Below are 14,568 nucleotides of genomic sequence, written 5' to 3' on the forward strand. Positions count from 1 at the left end.
CTAAGCTAACCAGCCAGGTAACAATGATACCTGCTCATCACTACTGACACGTAAATCAAAGACAGTACTTTACTCACCACAGACACTGCAGCACAGACGTCTTCCACTTCTCCGTCAGGACAATCAGCCGAACAACAAACGATGATGTTCATCCGACATGTGAGTGAAAACTCCCCCACAGACTCCGCTCGTGCTCGGTGACGGGGATTAGCCTGTTAGCTCAGGTGAAGCCGAGCAGACCGCAGGCTAACAGCCAGAGTGACGTCGGTGACGTCACGTGTCAATCAAGTGATAATTATTCATAATTTCAAACCTCTATATTATCTAAACGAGCGAGTTAGAAAAAAATTCACCCCCCCCCCCCAGAGTTGTCATGGAGGAAGAACTTACTGATTGAAGAGGTATTTGTCCAATGATATTGACAACTTCCGCAAACTCCACAGTGTGAGGTTAGGCTAGCCTGAGCAATTGATTGAGCACTTCTTCTTCTTTGTTCGGTTTATTGGTGGGATTCATTACCACCATCTATTGTTGTACTTCTCTTTGACATTTCACAATGTAATGTGAAGTAATGAATAATCAATTTTCTTCTTTGTTAGGTTTATTGGTGATGGCAATCAAAGTCAAGGTGCATTACCGCTACCTAATGTGTTGTTATATTTAGCAGAGTTATGTAGGTCATACTCAATTCTTTCGCCCAATCCTGTCTCCTTCAGATTCCAATGATCAAACCTTTTTACATACAGTCTATGGATCAAACACAGTCGGTTCGGGTTTTTGGAAAAGAAAACTATTAAAGACATCAGACAGTGACTTCAAAGGGAAGGACAAATAGAATGTAAAAGAATGCCTCTGAAGGACAGTTATTAAGTGTAAAAATGTAGCATTTAAATAAAAAAGATCAAAGGTATTTCACCCTTTATACCTATGAAGTACAAGTGAGCTATGGTGGAAATGCCCTTTAATGTTTGTTGCCACCCACAAAAAAAGAGAACAAAGATGAAGAGGAAGGTATTTTGAAGCAGAAAGACACTTTTAGTTATAAACCACGAGCTGCAGTCACCTTTTCGCCAGAGGAAAAAGGTATCTGAAAAAGAAGTATATTTTAAACATGCATAAGCTGCCCCCTACAGACACGATTGCTTATTAACTGGGGCCATATGGATGATGGGGGAAAACATTTTTTTCTTTACTTAGTTTGAAACCCATCCATATATCTTGTTAGTTACAGTCTAATTTCCAAATATTGCCTAAACATGAATAACAAACATAGCAAATGTAAAAATCAGAGTCAATATTATAGTATTGCCTACGATCACCATACTGTCATGTCTGACTATGCAATTAACTTCCATGGCTGCAATTGTGATCATTTGGTTACAATAAACGTTAAATGTAAATGATGTTGTTTATCAGGTTGTAGAGAAGAAACAAGAATAAGAACACTAGGAAAGATTTGATTGGGGCAATGTCTTGGAACAATAACAGCCACAGATTACCGTTCTTACCTGGATACACCTTTCAAGATATCACGGTATGTACGTTTTTTATGCTAAAGTGAAACTAGCTATCATTTTTAATTTAAAGCGTATTTAAGTTTACATAACATGAGGGTTTAATGTTTCAGTACAGTTAGCAAAACTGAAGTTATATAATATTTACAGTTTACTTTCTGCATTCCTCCAGTTTAAGCAAATTTGAATATATAAATTTTAACTTTCTATCAACTGCAGAGTTGACAGAGGGATCTGAAACAAAAGTTTCTATACAAATGACCAAGCTAAAATTCTCTGTTGCAGTGTTGTCAGGTAGAGACGTTTACTAGTAAACATGAAAAATATTATATTCAAATTATTTATCTTGTACTGGTTCTTTTCTGTCCACTCCTTTGGTTGTGTGTCAGACAGGTTTTTATGTAGTTTAGTGCTGTTGTATGTATTGTAACAATAGGATCACATACCATGTTAATTGGACTTCAATTTAATTGGATTCTTGAATTGATTTATATCTATTTACAGGATTTAAAAAATCTAACGCATGTACTTCTTAATGATCATTCTCTGCAGAAGTCTGCCTTCCATCGATCACAGACTCTCACGTACAAGAACGGCTTTGCTCTGCCCCGTGACCCCACTGTTAGCATTGGGCAGGATCCTCTTCTGTCAGAGCAAGTGATCCAGCAGGAGATCAACAAGCGGACCTTCAAAACACCGGACATGACTCATGGCTCCTCATACAAGAGCCCGCTTAAACAATTCGTACCAGCTTACGTGACCTTAGACAAGAAGGTATGCTACAACTTTGAAGACTTAGAATAGTGTTTGATGGTGTTTGTTGCTGTGTAACCTGACTAATTAATCCCTTGTTTGTCTGCTCACCAAACTTTTGTCTTGTAGGTGCTGCGCTTCTATGCATACTTTAAGGAGGATGTCCAGTTTTCCCCTGACGAGGTGTACCGTGTCCGCCCTGTGATTATATACTACTACCTAGAGGATGACAGCATGTACATCTATGAGCCCATAGTGGAGAACTCTGGGTTATCGCAGGGGAAACGGTTGAAACGACAGCGTGTGCCCAAGAATGAACGAGGAGAGCATTACGAGTATAAAGACCTCAACCTTGGCATAGACCTGGTGGTGTATGGGCACAAGTACCACATCACAAATTGCGATGAGTTTACAATGGTACAACCTGTTTGATTGATCTTTATTTTTTTACAGTATGTTTAATATGTACCCGTCAGTTGTTGAAAATACACCCTGTCTATGTCTAAACAGAAATTCATGGAAAGTGAGGGCATTATTTTGAACGACCCTGAGCCGATGCCAGTTGATCCTTACAGCAACAGTCGCAAAATGACTCTGCCTTGCCACACCACACCCTCAGAATTTGACAGAAAACACCAGTTTCTCACTATGGACGGGAAGGTAGAGTAAATTCCTTCTGTAACCATTATAAACTCTGATCCAGACAGCTATCAACACAGAGGCAGAAAATGAACCGGTTCTAGTTTCAGTCTCTTAACTTCTCTCTGTTCAGGTGCTGTGTTTCTTCGCTCTGTGGGATGATGCTGATTGTCTGCAGAAGGACACCAGATCCGTTACCATCCACTATTACCTTGCAGACGACACAGTGAAGATCAGAGAGATCCATGGACCCAATAGTGGTCGTCATCCCTTCTCTGTTGTGATGCGCCGACAGAAGCTGCACAAGAAACTCAAACCACGTATGTTGCAAAGTCGAGAGACTGGAAAATGCAATTTCTAAAAGAAACATCCAGTAGATGACAACAAATATTCCAGCTAAATTGTGATATGGTGGCATTTTCATTATTGAGTCACTGCATAATTGTTCTTGTCTTATTTCCTTTCAGAGCCCTTCCCCAGCTGTGTGATGCAGGTCTCAAAGGATGAGGTGGAGGAGTACTACTCACCCAAAGACTTCCAGGTGGGTCACACAGTGAAGCTGCTGGGTCGTCCCTTCTTGCTGTATGACTGTGATGACTTCACCCGAAAGTATTACCAAACCAACCACCCTGACATGGATATGTCACCCATTGAAATACAAAAGAAGGTTAAAGTGGAATGGAAGAGGGTGAGAATTAAATTACCTTTTAGTTTTAGTCTTCATCTTTTCTTTCACATGTCCATGTCATCACTGACCTGCCTGTGGGTACTTGTGTTGTGGTTACTATTTTCTCTCGTCCATAACCCTCTCATGTCCATGTTGTCCACATCTACAGGAGGTTCCTCCCTACAATGGTTTTGGTTCACCTGAAGATTCTCTCCAGAATTGTTTGGCTCTGATTCCCAAGCGTCCAAAAAAGAATGTGAAGAAGATGCTGGAGAACCATAACAAAGTTTTGCGCTACAGTGCCACACTGGTGAGTCAACATCAGGGAATGGTCACTGGCCACTCAAAATGACCCAGGAATCTTAACTCTGGAAATACATTTTATTGATTAACCAGACTAAATCAAAGCCAAAATTTAAAGGATGGAGAAAAGACTATATTGCACCAAACTAGCAACTCTACATACCTTCCTGTTGGTTGTAATTTTTCTATTCTCATTCAAAACCCTACATGGGCTTTCTCTTCCTCACAAGGTGGGACAGCCTACCTGAGGAATTCAGATCAGGGCTAATCACTCAACCTGTTTTACTTGTTTACATTACACACACTATTAAAATCTATTACACTATATTATTTCATGTTCTGTAAAACATTTTGCAACTATGTTATTAGTTTTATTATTATTAAAACAGATAATTTCTCTGTTTGGTTAAGCTGCCCCTATGTTATTGATTCCAGGACTCACAGAATCCCACCGACGAAGGCCGACCATTTATTCTGTCTTACTTCCTGTACGACGACACTATCAGTATTTTTGAGAACCCCATTCCCAACTCAGGTATCATCAGTGGCATGTTCCTGAAAAAGACACGCATCCTCAAGCCGGGCTCTACTGTGGATAATCCTGAATTCTACTCACCTGCAGACTTCGCTATTGGAGCCACTGTGGATGGTGAGCATCACAGTCTGGGTTTACAAAAGGATTGCTTACTCAGATACTACAGAGTCAACTAGGATGTGTAGCTCATTATTACAACCAGTACAACTCTCTCTGAACACATTAACCTGTATCCAAACTAGGAATTGTTGACCCTGCAATTTTAATTTGAGTTTGAGTATGGGGATCGATACCAAAGAGTGAACGCTCAGCTAATGTCACCTCTCTCTTCTTTGTTGTGTCTGTTACTTTAGTTTTTGGCCGACGCTTTGTGCTGACCAATGCTGACCAATACGTCCTTACATACCTGGAGTCCATATCGAGCCAGATCCCTTATCAAACACTGAACTCTTTGCGTCAAAAGCTGGGTGAAGGGGCAGCGAATAACCAGCCAGGTAAACAAAATGGTTAAATAGTCAGCTAATAATCTCTATTACTTGTTTTCAGGGATAGTTGGTTTCACCTTTTTTAAATGCACTGAAACAATACCCAGCAAATTAAGCCCTAACTTTTCTTTTTTTGATCAGGTGATGAAGTAGAGGAGCCATCCGAGTGATGCAAAACTCGGAACCTCCAAGCAACACAAGTCCCCAACCCGAGCAGGAAATCGGAACAGCGAAGGGTGATGTGGCCTGCCGCAAACAACAAGGAGTGGCTAAAGCTGGACGAGGACGTTGACAACTGCCTGGAGACTGTCTCGAAGGGCAGCATCGACCAGAAACTCCAAATCATGAGCACCATCATAATGAACACGGGAGCAGAGCGATTTGGCGTGGAACAAAGGCGGAGAGGAAACAATCCGGCAAAGCTCAACCGTCGAGAAGCAAAGATTAGCCAGCTAAGACAAGAGCTAAAGTCCTTGAGACGTCAGTTTGAGGCAGCTATGGACGAGGAGAAAACAGCCCTGTCAGAACTCACAAACATCATAAGTAAGAGGCTCATCTCGCTGAGGAGGGCGGAATGGCACCGAAGGAAAGGCAAGGAAAGAGCTCGGAAACGCAGTGCTTTCATCAGCAATCCCTTCGGCTTCATCAAGAAGCTTCTGGGCCAGAGACGAAGTGGCCACCTCACTTGCCCCGTCAAGGAGATCGACCACCATCTCCACGCCACCTTCAGCGATACCCAGAAAGACCACGAGCTCGGGCCTTGCAGAGAACTGGTGGAGCAGCCGGAGCCTGCAACCCAATTCAACTGCGCTGAACCCACCGTGAAGGAGGTTAGAGAAGCTGTCAGAGCAGCAAGATCTAGCTCTGCTCCAGGCCCCAGCGGTATACCCTACAGAGTTTACAAACAGTGCCCACGTCTCCTCAGACGTCTCTGGAAGATCCTGAAGGTGATCTGGCGGAGAGGAGTAGAGGTTGGGTGCCGTGGCTTTGCTGGCCAATCACTGGCGCGAACCCTCAAACTCCTTGGAGCAAACGGTCTGCACACCAAAACAGCCACCAAGAACACGCTAGAGGCCGCGGAGAGAGCCTCAATCTGCCTATTTTTTTTATTTTTCCAAGAAACAATACCATTATGGTGTTTTTTCTGCCTGTCCTTCCAACTTAGCTGTTTTATTTGATACATTATTTATTAAAATCTCATATATATATATATATATACCATACAATAATGACTGTTTTCTCATTTGTGTCTATGTGTGTCATATGTATCCTGTGTTTGTTAGCATGAGAACATATAGGGTGTGTATATGTGTGTGAATGTGTGTGCACTTATAGGCATATGCACATACATTTGCTCCGTCCCATTCCCATGAATGCAATATCTCAAGAATGCCGTTTTCCTGAAAATAGTTTATTATAGTTTCAATTTGGAAAAACAGTCCATAACTTTTTTTCAATAACATTTTCCCTGAATACTGAGATAAATAATTTAATAATAATTTTAATTCTAAAAGGATATGTTTTCCTCAAGTAAATGATTACACTCCCATATTAATCTGCATATTTACTTTTTTCCCTTTTCGCTGTCTTCCAGCCACCTGATCGCCTTGGTACACCAAGAGTTGCACAGGTAGATGTACATACCATTGTTTTTAAAGCCAGTGGCTGGAGGCATTATGTTTTCGGGTTTTCTTTTCCTTACCATTTGTATTTTTTGATTTTACAACACAGTATAACAATGTGTGTGAGGTCATGACAGAAAACCTTCTATGTTCCTGACAAATATATGTGGCATACACACTGAAATAGAAACAAAGACAAGTCTTTATCTTATTTGAGAAAATTGCATTCTTTAATAAAGTAATTAACAAAAAAACAAGGAATGGCATGCGGTAATATCCAACATACATACTCGATACATATCTATTAAGTGACCAGTGACATATGTAAATCATTGGGAGGAGCCTATAGGTGAACACTATTGTTTGGCCAGAATCCCTTCTCTTGACGTGGTAAAGGGATAACCTTATGGCCGGCATACAGTAAGCTCATATCATATCATCAGTAACAATTCATTCTGCTCTGATGGATCAGACCAGAAAACAAGCAGAGCCGGCTCAATGGGAAGAGCTGCAAACACTACAACCAATACAGTACTTATGTATGAGGATATGCACGGACACATTCATCACTGACACGCACAGTAACATGTGTGCCATTTACTGCGTTCACTTTATGCATACAGTGGTGTTCCTTAGGAAGGGATAGCAGGCTGCGTGGATGTATGAAAATACTGATATGATGAGAAGAGTAAATGTCTTTTGGGCTCAAAGAGATTTCCTTGGTTTCCATTTTCCAGCATTCAAGCGACTGAGTCCCTGTAACATCACAGGACGTAGTCAACCAGGAGCCCCGTGGCCACCGGCCACCAGTTCCCCTGTTTTGCTGTTGAGAAAACCTTAGCCTGGGCTAAGGCTGCTGTTCAGGCCAGTCTGCATTTTCTTAGGTCGATTTGAGTTTTTTGGTCCGAGGAGAGGCTCCGTTCTCTGCTTTAAGTACTCCGTTTTCATGGTGACCAACTAGCAGAGAGAGAAGTGAAGCGAGAGGTCAGGGTGTTAATGCAGAACATATTCTGTGATCTGGAAATGTGTTTTAAAGCAACATTATTCAACTTTTTTTCCCCCTTAAAACATCAGCTTCAAAATTAGTTTGATGGTTCACTAACTTTGAATAGAGAGAATGGTGTCACTTCCATTCCCACTCATTATCCTGAACATCTGTTCTTGCTCTTTTTGAGCAGGTATGATGTCCTGTGTGAAGTATGTAACTGACTGATATTCACAGCGTTAATTGTCAGAATGAACTCCAGCAAGTTGAAGAGTAAAGCTGAACTGTAGATCAGGTAAAAAGACTTTGAAGTCATTAAAAACCAGCAGGAAACTTTTAACATATTAGGAATTCTTAACAGAGTTTGGTGGATTTGTTACAGCAGCAGTTCTTCTGGTTCAGGAAGCCAGGGATTATGGGTAATATCCACTGTTCAGTTGTGTTTCAGTTCAGTGAGTGGGACTAGGCAGTCAGAGCTCCGCTGGCTGCTGTTGCTCAGAAAATTACACAGTGTTTCTTTAAGGAGGAATCATGACAAGTCACATTCCTGAAAACTGTCCCCTTGCCTCTCCTGCAGCTACTTATCATGTGATTCCCTCAGCATGTGTCATGAAACATGTTTGACCAGGTGCTTGTACTCACGTGAGTCTCTCTTCAGAGTCCGTAGGGGTTGTTTTGGGGCTGCCTTCTTGCGGACGGCCTGTTCATGTCTGAACTCCCTCCAGCGCCTCAGCTGGAAGCGGATAAACTTCCAGAGTAGCCAAGATTGGGTCAAACACACCAGCAGTAGAACAGTCATCCTGTCAGGGCCCCAAAGCAAGAAGATTAGTGCGATTGTGTGTGTGGTTTCGGGGGAAAATGGCCCTGACATTGCACATTAATGAAATTGCTCTCTGGCCTCGACGTGTGTTATTGGATCAAGGTCTGAATTCTTACATTTCTGAGGGTTTTACAGTAGCCAGCTCCTGGTAACAAGTTTGATCTAGACCACTGTTTGAACAGTTTAAGTTGCTGTGCCTGCCTATTTTATGATCACATTTAGAGATATCCTTAATCAATGTTCTGAATATCACCTCATAGTTAGGACTGATTAAACCCAATTTAATTATTTGTGAAGATCAATTATTTTCTGTCACTAAGCTTCAAGATTACTGGAATCATTCATTTGAATTTATGTTGCAAAACAATAAAACACAACAACGTCAACACTTTCTTTTATATAGGCATACGTGTTTTTTGTAATAAAGTCGTTACGACAGCTGTAAAACGTATTGGCCACAAAATGAATCATTATCCACAAATGTAGGACACGCTGTTTTTCGGTCTGCCCACATGTAGCTTTACCTAATCAGCACAGTGTTGAAGTTTCCCATCTCCCAGTCCAGCCCCTGGCTCTCAGCACGAGCCAAACCAAAGCCAACAGCCAGGAACATCAGGGTCAGAGTGGCCATCCGTGTAAACACAAAGCTGACCGCCCACAGGTCAAACCTGAAGCACAACACACACACAGACACAATCGATAAAAGATTTTTAAAAAACAAAAAAGGTGCTGAGAAAATCAACTACGGCGATCATCAAACCGAACAAGGCAACAATAAAATGCACTGTTAAAGGTGGAAAACACTAAAAACATGTGATACAGCAGCTTTGAGAGGAAAAATGTAGTTTAAATAGTTCAGTGTTTGTGGAAAGGAAATATCAACAGTCTGTAGTTCAAGTATTATATTCTGAGGGTTGAGTTACAGTGGAAAAATAAAACCAGCAGTAGGGCCTATGTGTTTGCTTTCAACGCAAGTGAGGCAGCAGACGAGGCACCACAGACAAGCAGAGCAATGTCAAGTATTCAACCTCATCTCACTTGTGAATTCAAAAACATTCTGTGTCATGTCAAATTTATTAGACCTGGATTTTTGGAAAAAGTGACAGTGGTGAGGTTACTTACATTTTCTGATGGTTCTCATCAGTGAAATAGAAGAGTCTGGCGATGTGGAAGCCCAGCTCTGACACGTACTGGAGGAAGAAGAGGACCAGACCCACACGACTCAAACTACACGGAAACAAGAGAGAGGCAGTCAGGCCAAGGAGCAAGGAGGAGCCGAGAAACTCATTTTGGAATAGTAAGTTCAAGTGTAGAAGTATGTTTTTGGCCAGACTTTGAGTTAACAGGATTTTAAAATAAAGTCCTTCTGTCACATACTCACTTTAACAAATAGGCTGCAGCGATGTGCAGCAGATACAGACAGATGTACTGCAGCTGGCGGGAAATCTCCTCCTGAAAACAAACAGCATTTAATCGCAAGTGCACAAGCCTTTTGTTGTTTCTCGTTCTCCATCCAATTCACAAACATGCAGGACACACACACGTTCTCTGGTCACACTCCCTTAACTCCTCCAGTTCCCAGGATCCCCTCACTGACCTTCCGTACTTTCTGGAAGTAGAGCTCCGGCAGGGCATGGAGCCAGTAGGCCAGCTGAGTGAGGTAGAAAAACTTCACCTGGAACCTGGAGCACAGATACAGACCGAGAGAGAGAGGGAAAGAAGCAGAAAGGACAAGACGTTAAAGGCAATTGACAAGAATATAAATCTGGTTAAATGTCATATAATCCAATATAAAAAGTTACTGCCTTTAGTTTAATATGCTACACAGTGTTCACATTAAACTTTTGACTCTGTGAACCACATTTATGAAGGCTTTTGTGAAAACTGCTCATGTGAGGAACTGATGATAAGACACAAACTACAGGATGTCGACCAAAGCTACTGAGGCCTTGTAGTCCCACAATTCACATTGTGTGCGTTACTTCGTAGCGATTGATTAAAACTAGTTCTGAAATAAAGTATAATAAAAAACGTTGTTAAAGAACCTAATAGACTTTGTGTCAAAACCCTGGATTAGACAAAATAATTGTTGCAAATCCCTGAAAAATAACTGGATTATTTTGGCCTGAATATCAGTTTGCAGTATTTGTCAGCTATACAAGAGTTAGCGCTTTTATTTCCAACTTTAAAAAATATATATAGATGTAGTACTGTGCTCTAAAAAATACCTGTAAACAGATAGCAATAGAAGGTAGATGGTCAGTGCATCGATTGACCCAAAAATTATTCTGATATCATTTGTATTTGTTAAACCAAAACACCATTAAGTGATTTTCTTACTCTTCAATGATGATGCACTGAATATATTTGGGGAAAAGACAAAAGAAGAAATCTGTGTAAATTGTCCAACATTTACATACCAAACGAAAGAGAAACATTATAATTTACAGACCACACATGTTTATTTGTTTTGCCAATACGACACAGAGGTAGAGGTACACATCAGTCATACCTGAGGTGTACATGGGGATAGTTCTCCCAAAGGCTGCTGGGATGCAGGAGATATCCTTCCTGTATGGAGACACATCATTACTGTGTCTGCTCAGAGTAAACAACACACATCCTCAACAATACGAGTGAAATCTCACTTACTGTTATGAGAATGTAAAAGCTCCAAACACTGGACACCAAGTGAAACACACACAGTTGCCCCGACTCGTTGAACTTGGTGTTCTTGCTCTTGGAGAGGTGGAGGCGCCGGTTCACCTTCTGCAGCGCGGACAACAAAAACGTTAATGCAGCTGGATCGGGTCGGAACGGGCGGCAAATTGGAGGAAGAGCCGCAGCGATGCAAATAACTTGGACGGGAGAAGACAGCCGGTGCTATTTGTGACTGTTGCTGAAGAAGTGTTCCTTTCAAAACTCTCTGGAAACCATAGTGATGGAGCTAAAATAAAACCTACTGGCCTATTTCTACACAATGACACATGGGCTTGTACAGTCGCATGGATCAAATGCTACCGTCTCTTCCTGTCTCTGTACTCACAGTGCACTGTGCTCATACTGCTTCTGATATGATGCCTAATAAAGTTCAAGAATTTCCTTTGGTATTAATTAAGTCTTATCTTAATTGCATTTGTATGAAAACACCCTACGAGGGGAAACAGCTCATTTCCTGGCGTTCGTATACTCACTTTGTCTTCATATCCTTGACTATATTCATAGAACACTCCTGTGCAACTGTGGGGACAGTATACACTAATGTTTTATGCCCCTGTTCATTCGTTTATTTGTCTGTTTACACAAAAACTACAAAACAGATTTGGATGAAACTTTGGGGAAGCTTGAAACACGCACCAGCAGAGGTCCAATTAAATTTTACAGATCCAGACAAAGGAAAACTTTCTTGGACAATGTTTTTTTTCCCTAATCTTTCAAAGATTTCCCGGGGTACTCATTTAAGAATCTTGACAAAAAAAAAAAAAAAGAGAGACATATTTGGGGGAGTAGTATTCATGAGTGTATGCAACGTGTACGACTCCTCTTATTCCTCGATGCAATGTAGCACACTGACGACGTACTTACATCCAGAAGATACTCCTGCACTACGGCATGAAGTATGATGGCGATGAAGAAATAGAAAAGGATGGTGGCAGAGTCCTTCCATCCATAGTGGTACAGCGTTACCTCTCCCTCTAAACACATACACAAACACACACACACACACAGCATGTTTGCAGTCAGAGGCGTGTTAAACATCTTGGTGCAATGTGAGGCGTGTTTGTAATCACACTTTGACAGCAGTAACAGAATAATGCAACATGCAGGAGTGAAACTGAGGCTAAATAGGTCATATGCTGTGAATGAACTGAATAACAAGTCTTAAATTGCACTGCGTACCTGGTGATAGTGTGGTGACATTGTACTGAGGCTGAATGAACAGTATGGCCGTCTTGGCTGTAGCCTGCAAATGAAACGAGATGGTGATGAGCAGCGTCCGAGTGAGACCTCGAAGTCCCATGCATGTGTGTGTGTGTGTATAGGGCTGCGGTGAGTAAGAATCCAAGCTTATTAGAATATATAATGTTTTTAATACTGTCAGTCAATCCTCCTCCTTCCATAAATATTTCAGGTCAAGTATCCCCCTCGAAGACATGAGACATTGGAGCAGAGTTTCCTCAAACTCTTTGGCTTGTGGCCTCTCAGAGTAAAGCGACGTCTCCCTGTGGCCTCTTCTCAAAGAGTTGAATAAGTCAGTGAACTGTGAAAAGCTCAACGACAGTTTCACTTCTCAGGTCATTTCTGGAACTGTTGATGACATTTATACAGACTTGTATATATATATTTATATACCACTACATCAAAACCCACTCATGGGACCCTGTTGGTGGCCTGGTCCCTGTTTGAGCACCACAGTCACCAGTCGTCCCTTGAGCTCCGAGGCCACACGCTTGACCTGTCAACACCAAAACCAGCTGCAGCTCCTTCTCCCCCAAACCAAGAGATGTGAAGGAAATCCCCTCTTTCTTATCGGTTTCAGCCGAGCAGCTGTGTGAACACAACCAGGTTCTGAAGTGAGACTGTGGAGCGGGAAGGTTTGATTCTATTCACACGTATAAGAAACTGTTCACAAAAGAAAACACCTGATTGATTCAATCAGTGTGTTTGTGTGCGTGCATGTGTGTGTGCATATATAGGTATGTGTGCATGAGCAGGTGGGTGCATGTATATTGGTATATGTACATGTATATAAGTGTGTGTATGTATGTGTGCGTGTGTATCTCTATATGTGTGTATATAAAATGTGTACATGTCGGTGTGTGTATAGAATGTGTATATAAGTATGTGTATATATGTGTATAGAATGTGTATAGAATGTGTATGAGTGTGTACATGTGCATGTGTGTGTGTATCAGCTGAGCCTCCTGCAGCAGCTCAGAGATTGAGACGTGGCAGTTAACTACCAGTGTCCAGCTGGCGACAACAACCCCACCCGTTCCGGTTTGCCCTTTCAAAGTAAAACCCCAACCCCCCAGACGTGTGCTCACAACTCCCCCCTTAACAACAACAAGGCTTTTAATTTGAAATCCCCTTCCTACCTTTTACACTCGGCTTTACGTGGTTTGTGACATAAATCAGACGCAAAAAAAAGAAAAAGAAAAAGGAAAAGGGCTGCAGCGGATTGACTTCAGTGTAAAGTGGAAGGAGACTGAGGGTAAAACAGGTGATTCATAGAGAGAAGGAAGTTACATCACTTAGAGGATGTATATACTGAGAGAAATACTTTTAACAACTACGCATGGATCCAGGAAACTTCCGTAGAGCTTCGAGCATAAACAGAAAAAGTTGAAAAAGTAAAGTTACAGTTTAAACCCTGAAGTGTTATGTCGCCTCTCTCTCTCTCTCTCTCTCTCTCTCTCTCCACTTTACTGGTTGAATAAACAAATAAATAAAAAAGTGCAGAGGCAGCAAACATGTCCGACAACACTGATGCAGATTTCTTCCAAAGTGAACTTTTTTCTTCTTTTTTTTTAACAAACCCAACCGAGAACCTCTGGAGCCTCAGTGACCTGGTTTCATGTAGAGAAGAAGCAGCAGCAGCAGCAGCAGGAGGAAGTTAGAAAACATCTGAACACATCTGACACGATGGAGGAGGAGGAGGAGGAGAAGAAGGAGAAGAAGAAGAAGTTGGGCTCACCTCGAACATCAGTCCAATGAGAATGAAAATGACCAGACTGAACACGATGTCCGCGTGGTTCTGGATGAGGAACTCCTGGCTGAAGAACGGGTAGCTCTTGTTCCTCCTGCGGAAAGCCATGTCCTCCACAGCAGCTTCTTTTCCTGCTGCTTCTTTATTAATCTCACTCAAAAAAAAAATTCTCTGGCTGCGAAGTTCAGGAGTTAACTTTCTCCACGCTCTGCGCATGCGCGTCCTCTTAAAGGGCCAGTGCCCTAAATACCTTCCGTGTGAGCTGTGTTCCTGTGTACACAAAGTACACAAGTACACAAGTACACAAACGATACAGGTTTAAATAAACATAGTTATATCTTTTCTCACTTCTACATTTCTCCTTTTATTTATTTAACCTTTATTTATATATTCATTTCTGCATGTATTTGTTTATTTATTTATTTCTACATGTATTTATTTATTTATGTATTCTTTATTTATTCTATACTCTTAAGCAGCGATGACAACCCTCAGTAGCAACAGTGTTTTCATATTGAAATATTTAATATGTGAC

General features: G+C 41.5%; 2 protein-coding genes across 3 annotated transcripts; one reads left to right on the plus strand and one right to left on the minus strand.

The window, feature by feature from the left end:
- Window positions 1-948: 948 nt before the first annotated feature.
- Window positions 949-5,177, plus strand: LOC109635985 (EF-hand domain-containing protein 1-like). 2 transcript variants are annotated; one of them, XM_069514726.1, is made up of 11 exons: window positions 949-1,083; window positions 1,417-1,534; window positions 2,019-2,288; window positions 2,397-2,684; window positions 2,778-2,927; window positions 3,040-3,226; window positions 3,374-3,594; window positions 3,743-3,883; window positions 4,312-4,525; window positions 4,765-4,905; window positions 5,038-5,177. In XM_069514726.1, the coding sequence occupies exons 2-11, from the start codon at window positions 1,469-1,471 to the stop codon at window positions 5,064-5,066; spliced, it is 1,707 nt and encodes a 568-aa protein (XP_069370827.1). In that variant the 5' UTR covers window positions 949-1,083; window positions 1,417-1,468; the 3' UTR covers window positions 5,067-5,177. The 2 variants fall into 2 exon arrangements, with proteins under 2 accessions (XP_069370827.1, XP_069370828.1); XM_069514727.1 differs by having other exon boundaries at window positions 2,067-2,288.
- A 1,549-nt stretch (window positions 5,178-6,726) lies between these two features.
- tram2 (translocation associated membrane protein 2) lies at window positions 6,727-14,262 on the minus strand. The gene is made up of 11 exons (XM_020097818.2): window positions 14,022-14,262; window positions 12,224-12,287; window positions 11,909-12,018; window positions 10,976-11,092; window positions 10,836-10,894; window positions 9,921-10,005; window positions 9,705-9,775; window positions 9,446-9,550; window positions 8,848-8,991; window positions 8,146-8,303; window positions 6,727-7,475 (listed from the first exon to the last, which is right to left on the minus strand). The coding sequence occupies exons 1-11, from the start codon at window positions 14,247-14,249 to the stop codon at window positions 7,399-7,401; spliced, it is 1,218 nt and encodes a 405-aa protein (XP_019953377.1). The 5' UTR covers window positions 14,250-14,262; the 3' UTR covers window positions 6,727-7,398.
- Between the last annotated feature and the right edge of the window lie 306 nt (window positions 14,263-14,568).

The sequence above is a fragment of the Paralichthys olivaceus genome, chromosome 19, assembly GCF_024713975.1.
Source record: "Paralichthys olivaceus isolate ysfri-2021 chromosome 19, ASM2471397v2, whole genome shotgun sequence".
NCBI classification, from domain to species: Eukaryota; Metazoa; Chordata; class Actinopteri; order Pleuronectiformes; family Paralichthyidae; genus Paralichthys; species Paralichthys olivaceus.

Bases quoted from the DNA above. Each gene is read 5' to 3' on its own strand.
- LOC109635985 (XM_069514726.1), top strand. From the start codon at position 1,469: ATGTCTTGGAACAATAACAGCCACAGATTACCGTTCTTACCTGGATAC. The intron at 3,227-3,373 runs GTATGTTGCAAA...ATTTCCTTTCAG, and splicing joins GCACAAGAAACTCAAACCAC to AGCCCTTCCCCAGCTGTGTG. The intron at 4,526-4,764 runs GTGAGCATCACA...CTGTTACTTTAG, and splicing joins TATTGGAGCCACTGTGGATG to TTTTTGGCCGACGCTTTGTG.
- tram2 (XM_020097818.2), bottom strand. From the start codon at position 14,249: ATGCGCAGAGCGTGGAGAAAGTTAACTCCTGAACTTCGCAGCCAGAGA. The intron at 12,019-12,223 runs GTACGCAGTGCA...GTATGTGTTTAG, and splicing joins TGTCACCACACTATCACCAG to AGGGAGAGGTAACGCTGTAC. The intron at 8,304-8,847 runs GTAAAGCTACAT...GGGCCCTGACAG, and splicing joins TTCAACACTGTGCTGATTAG to GATGACTGTTCTACTGCTGG.